The following is an 18,431-nucleotide window of genomic DNA, read 5'->3' as shown; positions in this document are numbered from 1 at the left end:
GAGGGAGGGGCAGGCTTCCTGCTGAGCAGAGAGGCCGATGCCAGGCTCGATCCCAGGACTCTGGGATCATGATCTGAGCCAAAGGTGGACGCTTAACAACTGAGACACCCAGACGCCCCTAATTTCACATTTAAATAAAAAGTTAAGTCCTACAAATTTTTAACTTTTAGAAGATATTCTCTATTTAGGATTGTAGTTGTTATGGGGTCAAGTCCTTCTAACATTTTTTAATAAGTAAAAATCCAGCTGGATAAAGTTGACCTCTTCCAGTGCTAACAGAGACTTGCTTCAGAGTTTAGCCTAACCAGGGTTTAAAAAAAAAAAAATCTAACAGTCCACCACTTTTTTTACTTGCAAATTCCCTCTACAGGAAACAGCCACCTAATAAAATAAATAAGACTAATAAAAATTATTAGCTTCAAAAACCTAACAGTACATAGAAACTGTAGTAATAAAACAAACAATTCCAAAACCTGGCTAGACAGTAGACTACTCCAGGAAAAGCAGCAATGAGCCATCAAATTAGAGAAAATTGTATTCTGAGAAAACAATCTGAAGCTCAGTAGCATTACCTTTAATATTTGAAAAATGGCAAATTACTATTCTTCAATTCTTCAAGTTGACCAATTAAAAAAAAAAAGGGAACAGATAGGTCCTAAAGCATTTCACATCCACAGAATTTCATTTAAACTTTCCAGTAAAGACACAGTATGACAACGAGCTTCAGGACACAAGAATGTTTCTAAAGTTTGTTTTACGCTTCTGTATATCTAACACTTTCACACTCAACAATCTCAGCTAACTTTCATAACTGTATAACTTCTACATGGTAAATATGTCATCCCAAAGTACATTTTGCACTCTTATTTTTTATCCTTTGTTTTGTCCAGTCTTTTTGTTTCATTTTAAATTCTTATTTATACAGGCTATCAGGTAAAAAATGCACCAGAGCAGTGAGCTTTTGTTAAATATTAGATTTCCAGTAAAGTACATCCTAACTAAGAAATAAAGATTACAGAGATAGTCATCAAAATAAAAAGAAAACAACTATATTAACTATCATCAGTTGAACAAAACATGATATATTTACATTTTACTGTTGTTTTTTAAGAGGATTTAAAAACCTACCGAAGTATTTATGAACTAAGTTAAACTAAAAAGCAAGAAATAAGGGTTCCCTTTTGGAGTGATATATAGTTCCAGAACTGGATAGAGGTGATAGTTATACCAACATTGTGAATGTAACAAATGCCATCAAATTGTTTATAAAAGATCAAACTACTAATAGATGCCACAACATAAATGAACCACAAGGAAAAGGGAAAGTAGACATTAAGAATTACGAATTTTAGAATTCCACTTATATGAAATGTCTAGAAAAAGTAAAACTACAAAGACAGAAAATAGTTCAGTGGTTGCCTAGGGCTTCGGTGGGGAATAGGGATTGGTCCCAAAAAGGCAGAAGGGAAATTTCAGGGTTGATGACAGTGTTCTAAAACTGTACCCCTACAGTCTTTTGGGGGTACCTGGGTGGCTCAGTGGGTTAAGCCTCTGCCTTCGGCTCAGGTCATGATCTCAGGGTCCTGGGATCGACCCCTGCATCGAGGTCTCTGCTCAACAGGGAGCCTGCTTACCCCTCCCGCTCTGCCTGCCTCTCTGCCTAGTTGTGACCTCTCTCTCTCTCTACCTGTCAAATAAATTTTAAAAAAAAAAATCGTTATAAAAACTAGACTGTGATGACAGATGCACAAGTGTACAAATTTACTAACATTTGTTGAACTATTTCATTTAAAATTGATGACTCTAGGGGCACCTGGGTGGCTCAGTCAGTTAAGCACCTGCCCTCAGCTCAGGTCATGATCCCAGAATCCTAGGATCAAGCCCGGCATCAGGCTCCCTACTCAGAGGGAAGCCTGCTTCTCCCTCTCCCACTCCCCAAGCTTATGTTTACTCTCACTGTGTCTCTCTCTGTCAAATAAATAAATAAAATCTTTAAAAAAAAAAAAAAAAAGCTTAAAAAAGTAAATAAATGAAATAAAATTGATGACTCTAATGGTATGTAAAATTCTGAGTAAAGCCGTTTCTAAAAAAAGAAATAGAACTTGTACAAAATATCACAACTATTAAAAATATGCAGGGGCGCCTGGGTAGCTCAGTTGGTTAAGTGTCCGACTCCTGATCTCAGCTCAGGTCTTGATCTCAGCATCATGAGTTCAAGCCCTGTGCTGGGCTCCACACTGGACGTGGAGTCTCCTTAAAAAAATATATATATGTATATGCAAAGGAAAAAGTAGGTAATAAATACTGAAATACTAAAAATAGTTATATTAGAATCCTATGAAATTGTACATTTTCCTACTTTCAAAATTTCTAAAATATATTTGTTACTTTAATAGTTAAAAACATAAGATACTTTAAGAAAAGAATTATACATTTTACAATTTTCTCAAAGATGAATAGTAAGTCACTGATGATACCAAATAAATAGTAAACATCTAAATTTTCTTAAAAAGCACTGTAAAAATACTAACCTTCCAGCTAGCAGTACAATGCCAATCCCCACTTTCACTTTTATCCCAGACCTGTAAAAAAAATAAAAGACATATTTTATTCCTACACAGTCCTACAAACATGAAAAACAACTGGATCAGCATTAGGGCAAAAGAAGTGAGCATAAATTCACAAAATAACAACAACCAATAAGTAAACATTCCATCACAAACTAATTGAGAACCTGAGGAGTGCCAGGCACCAGGCTGAGCACTGAGGGGTCAAGGAATCTGTGCTCTCACAGGTAACAAAGACAATTGCAGTTGCAGTCCAGTCTTGTCATTGTACTAGTTACGTTCTACAATGTCGCTGGGAACACTGTGTCAGCAAATTCTGAACCACTTGCTCCCAGGGAAAATACAAGGTTAAGATTCACAGGAGCTTGTGGTCACAAAATATTTGTCAACCAATCAATACATAACCTTGTTTTCTGTATGTACACCTTTTTAGCGTGTATCATTGATTCATTAACACTGAAAGCACAGCTAATAGCAACTCATGTCTGAATGAAGCTTTCCTAACACATACATTTTCTTTGTAGGGCAATCACAGCCTTCTTGTACCTAGGCACACTAGTCAGCACTTCAGCATGACACCTGGGGATAATTTTAAACAGTGAAACCACCAACAAACAGCAAAAAATAAAAATGTGAAAAATGCAGCAAAAAACAGACAAGGAAAAGGACACTTGTTTACAGAATGACAGTCCAAATAAGAAGGCAGTATCACCCTGTTTAATCTCAGCAGGAAACATGCACATCAGGCAACTCCAATTTTTTGCTACTCTGTCCTCATGTCACCAAGAAACTGTGAGTACTGGTTATGGGATTACAAATAAATTGTACAGAGTAGGTAAATTCACAAATACGGAATTTGCTAATAGTGAAGACCAACTGTATATGAAACAAACAAAAGCAAAACACTGGCTCTTACTATCAAGAAAAAATATAGATGACAGGGGCTGCTGGTTGGCTCAGTTGGTTAAGTGTCTGCCTTCGGCTCAGGTCATGATCCCAGAGTCCTGAGATGGAGCCCCATGTTGGGCTCTCTGCTCAACAGAGAGTGTGCTTCTCCCTCTGCCCTTCACCCAACTCATGCTCTATCTCTCTCTCACTCTCTCTCAAATAAATAAAGAAAATCTTTTAAAAAATAAAAATATAAAAATATAGATTACAATAATGAGACAACATTTTAAGTTCCTAAAAAACGTAGTGATGGGGCACCTGAGTGGCTTAGTCATTTAAGCAGCTGCCTTGGGCTCAGGTCATGATCTCAGGGTCTTCTCTGGAATCCACATGGGGCTCTCTGCTCCGCGGGGAGCCTGCTTCTCCCTCTCCCTGCCACTCAGCCAACCTGTGTGTGAGCGTGCTCTCCCTCTCTGTCAAATAAATAAAATCTTTTAAAAAAAAGTGATAAATTCCTCAAAAAGCGAAAAATAGAACTACCACATGATCCAGCAATTCCACTTCTGGGTACATACACCCAAAAGAGCTGAAGGCAGGGTCTCAAGGAGGTATTTGTATACCCACATTCATAGCAGAATTATCCATAATAGCAAATCATATAAGCAACCCAAGTACACTGACAGATGAATGACAAGCAAAATGCAGTATTTATAAGACACATTCAGCCTTAAAAGGAAAGGAAGCAGGGAAGAAATTCTGAAGAACTACATTTTGCCTATCATTCAGCCTTAAAAAGAAAGAAATATTTACAATACATATTCAACCTTAAAGAGGAAGAAAATTCTTTTTTTTTTTAAGATTTTATTTATTTATCTGGTGCAGAGAGAGAGAGAGAGACAGAGTTCACAAGTAGTCAGAGACAGGCAGAGAGAGAGGGGGAAGCAGGCTCCCCATTGAGCAGAGAGCCCAATGTGGGGCTCGATCTCAGGACCCCGAGATCATGACCTGAGCCGAAGGCAGAGGCGTAACCCACTGAGCCACCCAGGCACCCCGAGGAAGAAAATTCTAACATAGGTTCCAACAGGTGCAAACTTCAAAGACCCTATGCTAAGTGAAATAAGCTAGTCACAAAACAGACAAATATTGTTATGATTCCACTTATATGAAGTACCTAGAGTAGTCAAATTCATAGAAAGTAGAATGGGGACTGCTGGGGGTGATGATAGGGAGAATGGGTACAGAGTTTCAGTTTTGCAAAATGAAAAGGTTCTGTGGATAGATGGTGGTGACAGTTGCACAAAAATATGAATGTACTTAATACTACTAAACCATACACTCAAACATGGTTACAATGGTAAATTTTGTTATGTGTATTTCACCACAATTTAAATAAATAAAAGAAAAAAATGTTAATAATGCCTGACATGGATAATGATCCCATCAAATCAACACTCTGGCAGTATAAAATACATTGTAGAACCTTGGAAAAGGCAATCTGCCAATTATTCACAAAAGCTTTTAAAATATTCATACTTGAATGAGGTTAAGAAAACCATTCAAAACACACGAAAAGCTAAAGTAATGAAGATTTTAACTGCAATACCACTTCTGACAGACAAAACCTACAAAATTGAAAGATTTAATAATTAAAAGATTCAATAGTAAGTGGATAAGGAAAAAATGCATGGCATATTCAGTTAAGAGACAACAATGCAATATTCGACAAGTGGATAGATAAATGGATAAACAAAATGTGTACATATACAACAAAACATTCAATTTTTTTTTAAGATTTTATTTATTTATTTGACAGAGAGACAGAAAGCAGGGGGGAGCTGGAGAGGGAGAAGCAGTGAGCAGGGAGCCCCATGTGGTGTTGATCCCAGAAAGCTACAATCATGACCTGAATCGAAGGCAGACACTTAACAACTGAGCCACCCAGGCGCCCCATCAATATTTTTTTTTTAAGATTTTATTTATTTGTCAGAGACCGAGTGCGCTGGCACAAGCAGCAGAAATGGCAAGCAGATAAGAGAGCAGGCTTCCCAGCTGAGTAAGGAGCCAACCTGGGAATTCAGTCCTGCCCCAGGACCAGGGATAATGATCTGAGCCCAAGGGGCAGACCCTCAACCTACTAAGCCACCCAGCCATCCCAATATTATTCAATCTTAATGAAATTCTGTACATGCTCTAAATATGGATGAACCTTGAAAACATCATGGTAACTTGTATGGTTACATTTATATGAGATACCCAGCATAGTCAAATTTATACAGAAAGGATTAGAAGTGACCAAGGAAGAGCTGGGGGCAGTGGGGAAGAAGTTACAGAGTAGAATTTTAGTTTAGGATGAAAAGAAAGTGTCAGAGATGAATAGTGGTGATGGCTGCACAACAATGGCAATGTTGTGCTTCATGCCAGTTAACTATAAAATACACTTGGAGATGGTTAGTTTAACACAATTAAAAAAAAAATTCAGGTGACTTTAAACCTCTTAGGAATTACAATGCTATAGTTATTCCATGGATCTGACGATACGATTTTTCAAAAGAGAATGTATGTATGTATGTATGTATGTATTTTAGAGCGTGTTTCTGCGGACAGGGGAGGGGGTAATGGGAGGAGAGAAGCAGACCCTCGCCGAGCTCAGAGCCCCATGGAGGTCATTTGCCGACTCTGAGATCAGGACCTGAGCTGAAATCAAGAGTCCCACGCTCAACCAACTGAGCCACCCAGGTGCCCCAAATCAGGTTGTTATTAATAACTATCTTTGAGGGATCGCTGGTATCAAACTTGTCCGTGAACACTAGTAAAAACGTCCTTCAGATTTTCAGTTATTCTGGAGTCGTCGAAAATACAAATAATCCACACTCCAGCTTTCAACTTCAAAACTACTATCATTTACTGTATAATAATCTCTACAGCTCCTAAATCCCAAATACCATCCTCTTATCACAGAATTTCTGTTTGTCAGAGCCGTGTACATTTACACGAACTCTAAGAAACAAACATGGATTTAGGTTTCTTCCACGGGGAAAAGAGATGAGTTTCCCGTCTCCCCAAGACAGGGAAAAGGCACACAGGACTTGAAACAACACTGCAAACGGACTGCATGACAAGTCGCAAGGCCAGATCCCCTGGCTGAACCAGTGTGGTAACAGCACAACCACCCCCAAACCCGCGCGGTCTGAAAAGCCCCTCACGCAGACAAGGCTGGGGTTCTCTCGGCTCTTGCCCACAAGGACTCAAGCCTGCGCGGGCTGGAACACGCGCGCTCCCAAGGCTCCCAGTGGCAGGAGCGCGCACGTGGCTACGACGCCCGCCCTCCCAGTCCGCGCAGGCGCAAGGCAGCGTACCACCTCCCACTCCGAGAAGGGGGCGGCTATGACCCCACAATACCGAGGCAAGGCTGGCGGAGCAAACCCGCTGCCCGCCCACGGGCTCCAAACCTCGTGCCCAGCGGCACGCCTCAAAAATCGGCGGGTAGTCCTCTTTCCAAGCGCGGCTCGCTCCGGTCTAACAGGGAGTCGTGCACGTTCTCACTTCCCCCCTTTCTGGGCCCGGTCCCACCCCAAGGCTCCGCGCACACCTTGACGCTCTGGTCGCTGGAGCAGGTAGCCATCCGTCGCCCGTGGAAGTCGAAAGAGACATCATGGATGAGATCTTTATGGTCCGCCGCGATGTGGCGCGCCACAAACATGGCTTCCGTCAGGCCGCGCCTCCTCGATCTGCCCCTCCCACCACCAAAGAGGGTGGCCTCGGCGGCGCGGAGACTGCAGCCCACCAGGACCCCGCCGCCGACAGGGCGCGCACGGCGCGTGTTGTCCGCGCGCCCCCGAGCTGTGCATCCCGCCCCTTTACCCGTCATGCCCCGAGAGGCCGCGGGGAGGGCGACTGCGCCTGCGCGGCCTGAAAAAAGTCCCACGGCGGTAAGGCCGTAGAAGACTGCGCTTAGCTGTGCTGTAATAAAGTTTAAAAGAATTAGTTGTTAAAATATGATGATTGGGAAAAGTGAGAAATTTAGAAAAACCATCCACAGCCATGGGATTTGAGTCAGTATTGGTTAGTGTCTAAGCCCCAACCCAGACACTGGCTCAGAGCAAGTGAAGACGGAGGGGCGCTTTTCCGGGACAATTAAAGGGCAAGGAAGGGTGGAAATATGTCTGAGGAGTCCAGACTCAGCCGAAAAGTAAAGACAGGAGGGATAGAGTTGAGAGGGAAAAACCGAGGGATTTTGGAGGTCGAAGAGCTGGCGTGAAGAGGAGAAAAGGTAAGGATCCAAAGTCACCAAAATGGTTTAAAGTTTACACAGTGAAAGACCCTTCCCCCCAGTTAACTAATTAACTGCTCTTTTGCCTTTCTGTAACCGCTTGGCTTTTAGGGGGTGATACTGGTCTCCTGTTTGAACAAGATACCTTCTGCTAATAGTCACGTAGGCAGAAGGCAGGGGGCCGCATAGTCAATGTAGGCAGGGGGCCGCACGGTCACATTAGTCACGTAGGCAGGGGGGGGTTGCATAGTCACATTAGTCACGTAGGCAGGGGGGGTGCATAGTCACGTAGGCAGGATGCTTCTCTGCTGAGTAATAAGGCCCAACTCCCCCTCCCCACCTTTCTCTTCGCGCGGGGGTCCTCCAAAGCCAATCTACAAACACCGAGTATGCCTTTACATTCAAACCAGCCAATGAGAACCTTGTAACTATGCTTCTGCTTCTGTACCTATGCTTTCGCCTCCCCAACCCCCATAAAAAGGCCCTGAACAAAGGGCTGGCGCGCGAGTCCTCCCAAGACTTGTTCGCCCGCAGGTACCTGTGTCTACTCAATAAACCTCGTGCTGTTTGCATCTGATCCGTGGCCTCGGCTCGGTCTTTGGGTCCAGGGGTCTCCTCCTGAGGAGAGGTCCGTTTCGGGGTCCTTCAAACCCAGAGGATCTTTCATTTGGGGGCTCGTCCGGGATACGAGACCCCCCACCCAGGGACCACCGACCCACTGTCAGGAGGTAAGCTGGCCAGCACTTTATTCGTTGTGTCTGTGGCTGTGTCTGAACCTGTTACTTGTGAATTTGCGCATGCGTTTGGTTTGGGGTTCGATCGGATCCATTTGTATTTGGCGAGGGCCAGAAGGAGCTGACAGGCTCGGACTTCTCCCTCACAGCCCTGGAAGACGTTCCAGAGGCGTTTGTAGTCCCGCCGGGCGGGGCATTTGGGTCCTTCGGGACATCTGGGCCCCGGTGCAGCGGGGCATCTAGAGCTCGCGTTTGGGGAAGCCCCTTTGGAGCTCAGCCTGTATCAGAGAGATACGTGGCCTTGGTTGGAGAGGGGGAATCCGGACCCCCGGGATCTCCGCTTGAGTTTTTGCTTTCAGTTTTGCACCGAAACCGTGCAGCGCGTTTATTCGTTCTGTGTCTGGGTCTAGTCTTTGTCTCTGTTCTACTAACCTTTCTTGGTCTTGAAATTATGGGACAGACGGTAACCACCCCCTTAAGTCTGACCCTAAACCATTGGAGCGACGTCCGGGACCGGGCGAACAACCAGTCGATGGAAATAAGAAAAAAGAAATGGGTCACCTTCTGTTCCTCCGAATGGCCCACTTTCAATGTAGGATGGCCACGCGATGGTACCTTTAACCTCGATATTATTTCTCAGGTGGAAGCCAAAGTTTTCAGCCCCGGACCCCATGGACACCCCGATCAGGTGCCCTACATTGTCACCTGGAGGGCTCTGGCTTCAGACCCCCCACTTTGGGTCCAACCCTTTGTTCCCCTTCCTAAACCCTGCTCTTCCCCTATCACCCCCACCGCCCCGCCTCCCCTAGAAGAGCAATTGCCCCATCCCCAACCCACTCCTACTTCCTCAACTCCTACTTCCTCTTCTCTTTACCCTGCCCTCACCCCGCTCCAGGACAAGTCCCCAAAACCCCCCAAGCCTGCTCCTGTTTTGCCTCCAGACACTGGGTCCCCTCTTATCGACCTGTTAACAGAAGAACCCCCTCCATACCCGGAGGCTGCAACAGAAGAGCAAGAGCCTGTTTCGCCGGCGTCACCCATTGCGGGGCGACTCAGGGACCGACGTGCGCAGCCACCAAGCCCAGCCTCCCAGGCTTTCCCTTTGAGGGAGGGTCCTAATGGTCGGCCACAGTACTGGCCCTTCACCGCTTCTGACCTCTATAACTGGAAGCAACATAACCCCCCCTTCTCTAAGGACCCCGCTGCCCTGACTAACTTAATTGAATCTATTCTAGTTACCCATCAACCCACTTGGGATGATTGTCAACAGCTGTTACAGACTCTGCTGACCTCGGAGGAAAAACAGAGAGTCCTCCTAGAAGCCCGAAAAAACGTACCGGGTGATGATGGGCGGCCAACCCAGTTGCCCAATGAGATCGACGCAGCTTTTCCCTTAACCCGCCCTAATTGGGACTTTGCCACCCCTGCAGATAGGGAGCACCTTCATCTCTATCGCCAGTTGCTCATAGCGGGTCTCCGAGCAGCCGCGAGACGGCCCACTAATTTGGCTCAGGTTAAGCAAGTAATACAGGGGAAGGAAGAGACACCTTCTGCCTTCCTAGAAAGACTTAAGGAGGCTTATAGAATGTACACCCCATATGACCCTGATGATGAAGGGCAAGCAACTAGTGTGTCGATGTCCTTTATCTGGCAGTCTAGCCCTGACATTAGGAGCAAACTACAGAGATTAGAAGGGCTATATGGGTATACACTTTCTGACTTATTAAAAGAGGCAGAAAAGGTGTTCAATAAGAGAGAAACTCCAGAAGAGAAAGAAGAGAGAATGTGGCTAAGAATGAAAGAGGCACAGGACGAGAGAGACAAGAAGCGGAGCAAGGAATTGACTAAGGTATTGGCCACCGTAGTTACTCAGGGACAGAACAGAGAGGGAGTCAGACTGGGAGAACAAGAACGAAGAGGGGCCAGACTAGACAAAGACCAGTGTGCCTATTGTAAGGAAAGAGGACACTGGGCACGAGAGTGTCCCAAAAATCCCAAGAATCTCAGAGGACCCCCAACGCCTAAACCACTGACTTCCCTACTGACGTTAGAAGACTATGGAGGTCGGGGCCAGGAGCCCCCCCCGAGCCCAGGATAACTTTGAACGTCGGAGGGCAGCCAGTCACCTTCCTAGTAGACACCGGGGCCCAGCACTCAGTCTTAACCCAGACTCTAGGACCCCTCAGCAACTGGACTGCCTGGGTACAAGGAGCAACTGGAGGAAAGAATTATCGATGGACCACAGAACGCAGAGTCCAGTTGGCTACCGGTAAGGTGACTCATTCGTTTTTACATGTACCTGATTGTCCCTACCCGTTACTGGGAAGAGACCTTCTAACCAAATTAAAGGCCCAAATCCACTTTGACTCGGAAGGGGCGGCGATAACCGGCCCCAACGGGGGACCCTTACAGGTCTTAACCCTCCATTTGGAAAAAGAATACAGACTATATGAACCTGAGCGACCCCCAGAGGTCCAAATTGAGGCCTGGCTAAAAGAATTCCCTACGGCCTGGGTGGAAACGGGGGGCATGGGAATGGCTTATCAACAACCCCCCCTCTTAATCCAACTCAAGACAACAGCCACCCCAGTGTTGATAAAACAATACCCAATATCTCATGAAGCCCGCCAAGGCATAAGGCCCCATATTAAGAGACTTCTCGATCAAGGGATCCTAATTCCCTGCCGATCACCTTGGAATACACCCCTCTTGCCAGTAAAAAAACCCGGCACAGGAGATTACCGGCCAGTACAGGATCTGAGAGAAGTTAACAAAAGAGTTGAGGACATACATCCCTCCGTGCCCAATCCATATAATCTACTGAGCACTCTACCCCCTTCCCATGAATGGTATACGGTGCTAGATTTGAAAGATGCCTTTTTCTGCTTAAGACTACATCCAGAGAGCCAACCACTCTTCGCCTTTGAGTGGAGGGACCCAGATCTTGGGCTCTCAGGACAGCTAACTTGGACCCGGCTTACCCAGGGTTTCAAGAACAGTCCCACTCTGTTTGACGAGGCGCTGCACAGAGACTTAGTTGATTTCCGGGTGCAGCATCCCTCCCTGGTGCTTCTTCAATATGTCGACGATCTCCTCCTGGCTGCTAACACCGAGGAGAACTGCCTGAACGGCACCAAAGCTCTCTTACAGGTCCTGGGACAGTTAGGGTACCGAGCCTCAGCTAAAAAGGCCCAGATATGCCAAAAACAAGTCACCTACTTGGGATATCAGCTGAGGGAAGGACAGAGATGGCTCACTGAGGCACGAAAGCAAGCTATCCTCTGCATTCCCACACCCACTGCCCTGCGCCAGCTAAGGGAATTTTTGGGAACCGCTGGATTCTGCCGCCTGTGGATCCCTGGGTTTGTGGAAATGGCAGCCCCCTTATTACCCCTCACTAAGCAAGGGGCTCAGTTCCATTGGGGCGAGGAGCAGCAACAGGCCTTTTTCAACATCAAAAAGGCTTTACTAGAATCCCCAGCCCTGGGACTCCCAGATGTGACTAAGGCCTTCGAACTGTTCATAGATGAAAAACAGGGCTATGCCAAGGGAGTATTAACCCAAAGGCTAGGGCCTTGGAAGCGCCCGGTGGCCTACCTGTCAAAGAAGTTAGACCCTGTGGCCGCTGGTTGGCCACCCTGTCTACGAATGGTGGCTGCCATCGCCATACTAGTCAAGGACGCGGGCAAGCTAACTTTAGGCCAATCACTGACCATCTTGGCCCCTCATGCGGTTGAACCTTGGTCAAGCAGCCCCCAGACAGGTGGCTCTCCAATGCTCGCCTGACTCATTATCAGGCCATGCTCCTGGACACTGATCGTGTACAGTTCGGGCCTGTGGTGTCACTCAACCCTGCCACCCTACTCCCCTTACCCAGGGCAATGGAAACACATGATTGCCTCCAGATTCTGGCTGAAGTCCATGGCACCCGAAAGGATCTGACGGACCAGCCCCTCATGGGAGCGGACTACACCTGGTATACAGATGGCAGTAGCTTCCTGCACAATGGCGAGCAAAGAGCGGGAGCTGCAGTGACAAGTGAGACAGAGGTAATCTGGTCCAAGACGCTATCCCCTGGGACATCAGCTCAGCGGGCGGAACTCATCGCCCTGACCCAGGCTCTGCAGATGGCAGAAGGTAAGAAACTAAACGTTTATACCGACAGCCACTATGCCTTTGCTACGGCCCACGTGCATGGTGAAATCTATCGGAGGAGAGGGCTTCTCACCTCCGAAGGAAAAGAAATTAAAAATAAACCTGAAATACTGGCTCTGCTCAAAGCTCTGTTCCTGCCCCGAAGGTTGAGCATTATGCATTGCCCGGGCCACCAAAAGGATAATAGCCCGGTGGCAAGAGGAAACCAGCTGGCAGATCAAGCTGCCAAGAAAGCTGCCCTGAGGGAGAGAGAGACTGGGCCCATCCTCACCCTGGACGCACGGCCCCCACAAGAAAAAAAACCTATGAAGTACAGTTCGGAGGATCAGGAGTTGCTAAAGAAAATGAGGGCTACATGGGACCCGAAAGAAGGGGCATGGATCATGAACGAAAAAGTTGTTATGCCCACTTCATATTCTCACCACATAGTTCAGTCTTTGCACTCTCTGACCCACCTAAGCAAAAAAAAAAATGAAAACCCTTCTAGATAATGAAAATCAGTCTTGTGTATTATTAAACCAAGACAAAGCGTTGCAACAAGTAATTAAAAATTGCCTAGTCTGCGCACAGGTAAATGCAAGAAGAACCTATGCTGCCCCTGGAGTGCGCATTCGAGGACACCGCCCTGGCGTTCACTGGGAAATCGACTTCACAGAAGTAAAACCTGGACTCTATGGATACAGGTATTTGTTAGTCTTTGTGGACACTTTTTCAGGATGGGTAGAAGCCTTCCCCACCAAGCATGAGACTTCGAATGTGGTTACCAAGAAACTACTTGAAGAGATCTTCCCCAGATATGGGATACCCCAGGTATTGGGTACCGACAATGGTCCAGCCTTCGTCTCCCAGGTAAGTCAAAAGGTGGCCAAGTTATTGGGGATTGATTGGAAATTACATTGTGCATATAGACCCCAAAGCTCAGGACAGGTAGAACGGATGAATAGAACAATCAAGGAGACTTTAACTAAATTAACGCTTGCAACTGGCTCTAGGGACTGGGTCCTCCTCCTGCCCCTGGCCCTATATAGGGCCAGGAACACCCCTGGGCCCCTAGGGTTGACTCCTTTTGAAATACTATATGGGGCCCCACCCCCTATTGTAAATTTCCTTAATCCTATTGATCCTAATATTTCCTCTTTTGCCCACCGTGCTACTTTACAAGCCCACCTCCAGGCACTCCAGATCGTCCAGAAAGAGGTCTGGAGACCACTGGCTGCGGCTTACCGGGAGCAGCTAAAAAATCCAACTGTGCCACATCAGTTCCAGATCGGCGACTCTGTCTGGGTCCGCAGGCATCAGGCCAAAAGCCTTGAGCCCCGATGGAAGGGACCCTACACCGTTCTCCTGACCACCCCGATGGCGCTAAAAGTCGACGGCATCGCGGCTTGGATCCACGCCTCCCATGCGAAACCAGCTCATCTGGGACCAGACGACTCGGCAAAACCCGATCTCAAGGAGAAATGGCGAGTTCAGCACACTCAAAATCCACTAAAGATAAGACTCATGCGATCCTAACATTGACTATTCTTGCTCTGGCTATATTGTGTTCCCAAGGGTCCCCCCACCAGATAAAACAGCTCTCTTGGCAGATCTTGTCGCAAACAGGGGAGGTGGTCTGGGAAACCTCCCAACAACATACCCCCTACACCTGGTGGCCATCCCTCACCCCTGACTTTTGCCAGCTAGCGGCAGGACTTGATACCTGGGACATCCCAGATAAAAGCCACAACGACTTAAATGTTAGCAACTTACCCTGCCCAACAATGCGCGACTTCGGGTGTGCTTGTCCCAATGCTCGCTGTGAATTAGCCCAACATGATTTCTATGTTTGTCCTAAGGACGGCAGGAGTCGGGCCCAGGCCTATAAATGTGGAGGGTATCAAGAATATTTTTGTGCTTCATGGGGTTGCGAAACCACTGGAGATGCCTACTGGAACCCTTCCTCATCATGGGATCTCATAACAGTTAAGCGCGGGTTCAAGAAAACATGGCAACGCCAGGGCAGAAATAAGGCCTTTAGTTCTGCTTGCCCTACCGGGGACACCGGAGGGCCAATGGCAGCTGGATTATCATTACCATTAAACATAAGCTTTACTGAACGGGGAAAAAGGTTTTTAGACTGGAGTTCTGGTCGCACTTGGGGTCTGCGGTGGAGTCTAAGTAGTACAGATAGGGGAGTTATCTTCAAAATTAAATTAAAAATTCAAAACCCACGGACCCGCCCGGTGGGTCCTAACTTAGTACTCCCCGACCTGAGGGCGCCCAGCTCTCCCCAGTCGAAAGTCCCCAGACCAGCAGCTAGCAGTACAAAAATTCCCAGGCCAGCGGTCAAAGGTACCCTAGTCCCTGCAGCTCCCACAGCTGTGCAAACCAGGGAGACCCAAAAAATACCCGGGACAGGAGATAGGCTCATTAACCTAGTTAGAGGAGCCTATCAGGCTCTTAACTTCTCCAGCCCTGAGAGGGCAAGCAATTGCTGGTTATGTCTTAATCCAAGCCCTCCATACTATGAGGGCATAGCCCTCTCTGCTAATTACACTAACTCTACCGCCCCCAGCCCTATGTGTCTTGCCCAAGATCATAGCCTAACCCTCTCACAAGTTTCAGGAGCAGGACTATGTATAGGCACCCCACCTCACCATGTTCAGAAAACACTTTGCAACTCGACCCATAAAATATGGGCTAGCCCCTATTATTTGATCCCACCCAATGGAACCTATTGGGCGTGTAACACCGGCCTGACCCCTTGTGTGTCTGCTGCAGCCTTGAATCAAACCACTGACTATTGTGTGTTAGTACAACTGTGGCCTCGAATAACCTACCATACAGATGAACTGGTCCTGAGTTATCATGAATGGAGTGATCTTGGCCGAGTAAGGCGTGAGCCCACCACCCTAATCACCCTAGCTATGTTGTTGGGGGTAGGAGGCATTGCAGCCGGGGTCAGTACTGGAGCAACCGCCCTGATCCGAACAGATCAATATCTACTTTTATACCATGCCATGAACGAAGACCTTAGGGCCCTAGAGCAATCAGTACGAGCCCTCAAGGAGTCCCTATCCTCCCTATCAGAGGTAGTGTTACAAAACAGAAGAGGCTTAGACTTACTGTTCCTTAAAGAGGGCGGCCTTTGTGCTGCTCTCAAAGAAGAATGCTGTTTCTTTGCCGACCAAACCGGATTAGTAACAGAAACCCTAGACAAACTAAAAGAAAGGCTAGATAAGCATAAGAGAGACCTTGAATCTCAACAGTCTTGGTATGAAGAAATCTGGAATCGTTCACCCTGGTTTACTTCTTTAATATCCTCCTTAATGGGACCCTTAATACTCTTGGTGTTGATTCTGACTTTCAGGCCGTGCATCATTAACAGATTGACCCAATTTGTAAAAGACAGACTGTCACTTGTCCAGGCCATGGTATTAACCCAACAATATCATGCCATAGAGCAGCGGGACAATAGTTCCCCATAAAGTAAAAGGTTTTACTCAGGTTAAAAGAAAAGGGGGGAATGAAAGACCCTTCCCCCCAGTTAACTAATTAACTGCTCTTTTCCCTTTCTGTAACCGCTTGGCTTTTAGGGGGTGATACTGGTCTCCTGTTTGAACAAGATACCTTCTGCTAATAGTCACGTAGGCAGAAGGCAGGGGGCCGCATAGTCAATGTAGGCAGGGGGCCGCACGGTCACGTTAGTCACGTAGGCAGGGGGGTCGCATAGTCACATTAGTCACGTAGGAAGGGGGGCACATAGTCACGTAGGCAAGATGCTTCTCTGCTGAGTAATAAGGCCCAACTCCCCCTCCCCACCTTTCTCTTCGCGCGGGGGTCCTCCAAAGCCAATCTACAAACACCGAGTATGCCTTTACATTCAAACCAGCCAATGAGAACCTTGTAACTATGCTTCTGCTTCTGTACCTATGCTTTCGCCTCCCCAAACCCCATAAAAAGGCCCTGAACAAAGGGCTGGCGCGCGAGTCCTCCCAAGACTTGTTCGCCCGCAGGTACCTGTGTCTACTCAATAAACCTCGTGCTGTTTGCATCTGATCCGTGGCCTCGGCTCGGTCTTTGGGTCCAGGGGTCTCCTCCTGAGGAGAGGTCCGTTTCGGGGTCCTTCAAACCCAGAGGATCTTTCAACAGAACAGGCTTTTGGTGTCAAGAACCAAGATACGGGCAATGGGACACTAAAAGTTTCAAAAGTTCTTTATGAAGAAACTCAAGTCACCTAAAAAAAATAGCAGTATCCAAAACGAACTGGAAGACTGAGATGTCTGGAGCCAGAGTTCTCAATAAAGAAATAAGTCAAACAAGCAAAACAAAAAACCCTGGGAAGAGATCCCTGGAAAAGAGCCCTCAAATCAATGATTTTGTCAAAGCCCGGAAGTGGAGGTATACGGATTTCTCTTGGCCTATCTGAAAGTAGAGCATTCCTATAAAACCTTTACTAAGATGAGATGGCAGAAAGGAAGAATCAATTACCGTAAGTTTACACGGAAATTTCTTAAGCAGTTTCAGACCCCAAAAATAAATACTTTTGGGCTTTTCTGATAGCACCTTAGGGTCACATCTTGTTAATGGATGCACAAAAATAAATCAACATAAGGAACAGATGTTCACACACACAGTTCAAAGCTTTGGCAGTCTGACGTTCAGATGCTGTTTAGCTCCCAGGGAAGAAGCTCTGCATCCCCACTGATGGCTTAGGGTTACTGCTGCTTCTATGACAGCTAGCTGCAAAACAAACACTGGATCTTTCTGTAACAGTAAAAAATCCCCTTTAGATTTTTTTGTTGTTAGCAAAAACAGGTACTGATGTAGGTCTTGCATGAAAGCGAAGTGCTGTAACATGAACTTTCGAAAAGAGGAGCATGCCTCTATTCTGCAGAGAGTGTAGCGATTTACCGTGTTTTGTTTATCAGGGATTCTAGAGGGCTTATGGTAAAATGAGGATGGAAATGGTGGAATATTTGGAGAATGAAAATAGAAAAAAAATCTCAAAAATAAGCCCGCAGAAAGGGTTTATATTTTGGATTATGGCCAGGAATGAGAAATGACAAGAATGTGGGGCATAATAAGATTAGCAGGCTAGAAAGTTTTCAAAATAATTAGTCCCAGCTGTCCTTCAGTGGATTGCAGAGAAACCTGCAGAGGGAGGTGGAGAAATGACTTAGCCTTTCTGGAATTTTTTTTTTTTGCTTGCCTTTTTTTTTTTTTTAAACTAAAAATAATAAGATTTGGGGGCACCTGGGTGGTTCAGTCGGTAAAGCATCCTACTCTTGATTTTGGCTCAGATCATGATCTCAGGGTTGTGAGTTTGAGCTCCATGTTGAGCTCTACTCTGAGCATGGAGCTTGCTTGAGATTCTTCTCCTCTTCCCCCACCACACCCCCCTCTCAAAAAAATAAATAAGAAAAGAAAAAGTAAGATGTTACAGTTTAACACATTCCAAATCTGTGAGTTGCCGGTATGATTACTAATAACAGCTGTGACTGCTTTAAGGTTGAAGAGACTCATTTCCAAAAACAGTACTCACAAAATTCAATTTAGAAATGTTCTAAAACTTTTTGAAGTTTTATTTATTTAAGTAATCACTCTCCCCCATGTGGAGCTTGAACTCAACAACCCTGAGATCAAGAGTCATATGCTCTTCTGACTGAGCCAGCCAAGTGTCCCTAAAAGGTCTAAAACTTTTTAAAAATATTCTTTAAATTAGGGGTGCCTGTGCATCACACATGTTTATAGCAGCAATATCCCATAGTCAAACTATGGAAAGAGCCTAGATGTCCATTGACAGATAAATGGATAAAGAAGATGTAGTGTGTG

General features: G+C 46.2%; 2 protein-coding genes across 3 annotated transcripts in view; one reads left to right on the top strand and one right to left on the bottom strand.

Moving 5' to 3' along the window:
- SEH1L (SEH1 like nucleoporin) overlaps window positions 1-7,250 on the bottom strand; it is a 29,281-nt gene extending 22,031 nt beyond the window's left edge. Inside the window, exons 1-2 of one of the 2 annotated variants that reach the window (XM_044243660.1) lie at window positions 7,045-7,250; window positions 2,532-2,582 (exon numbers count right to left, since the gene is read on the bottom strand). In XM_044243660.1, the coding sequence (XP_044099595.1) occupies window positions 2,532-2,582; window positions 7,045-7,155 (162 nt within the window). In that variant the 5' untranslated portion in view covers window positions 7,156-7,250. The remainder of the gene's footprint in view (window positions 1-2,531; window positions 2,583-7,044) is intronic. The other variant, XM_044243662.1, reaches the window with a different exon arrangement.
- A 1,397-nt stretch (window positions 7,251-8,647) lies between these two features.
- Window positions 8,648-14,220, top strand: LOC122903139. Its single transcript, XM_044243659.1, is given in 4 exon segments — window positions 8,648-10,537; window positions 10,540-12,195; window positions 12,198-13,108; window positions 13,110-14,220. Coding segments are annotated over 4 exon segments (5,214 nt in total). The 5' UTR covers window positions 8,648-8,910; the 3' UTR covers window positions 14,130-14,220.
- Window positions 14,221-18,431: the final 4,211 nt, after the last annotated feature.

Source organism: Neovison vison, chromosome 3 (genome assembly GCF_020171115.1).
Source record: "Neovison vison isolate M4711 chromosome 3, ASM_NN_V1, whole genome shotgun sequence".
Taxonomy (NCBI): domain Eukaryota; kingdom Metazoa; phylum Chordata; class Mammalia; order Carnivora; family Mustelidae; genus Neogale; species Neogale vison.
The sequence above is the reverse complement of the archived record's forward strand: the minus strand, read 5'-3'. Positions and strand labels throughout refer to the sequence as shown.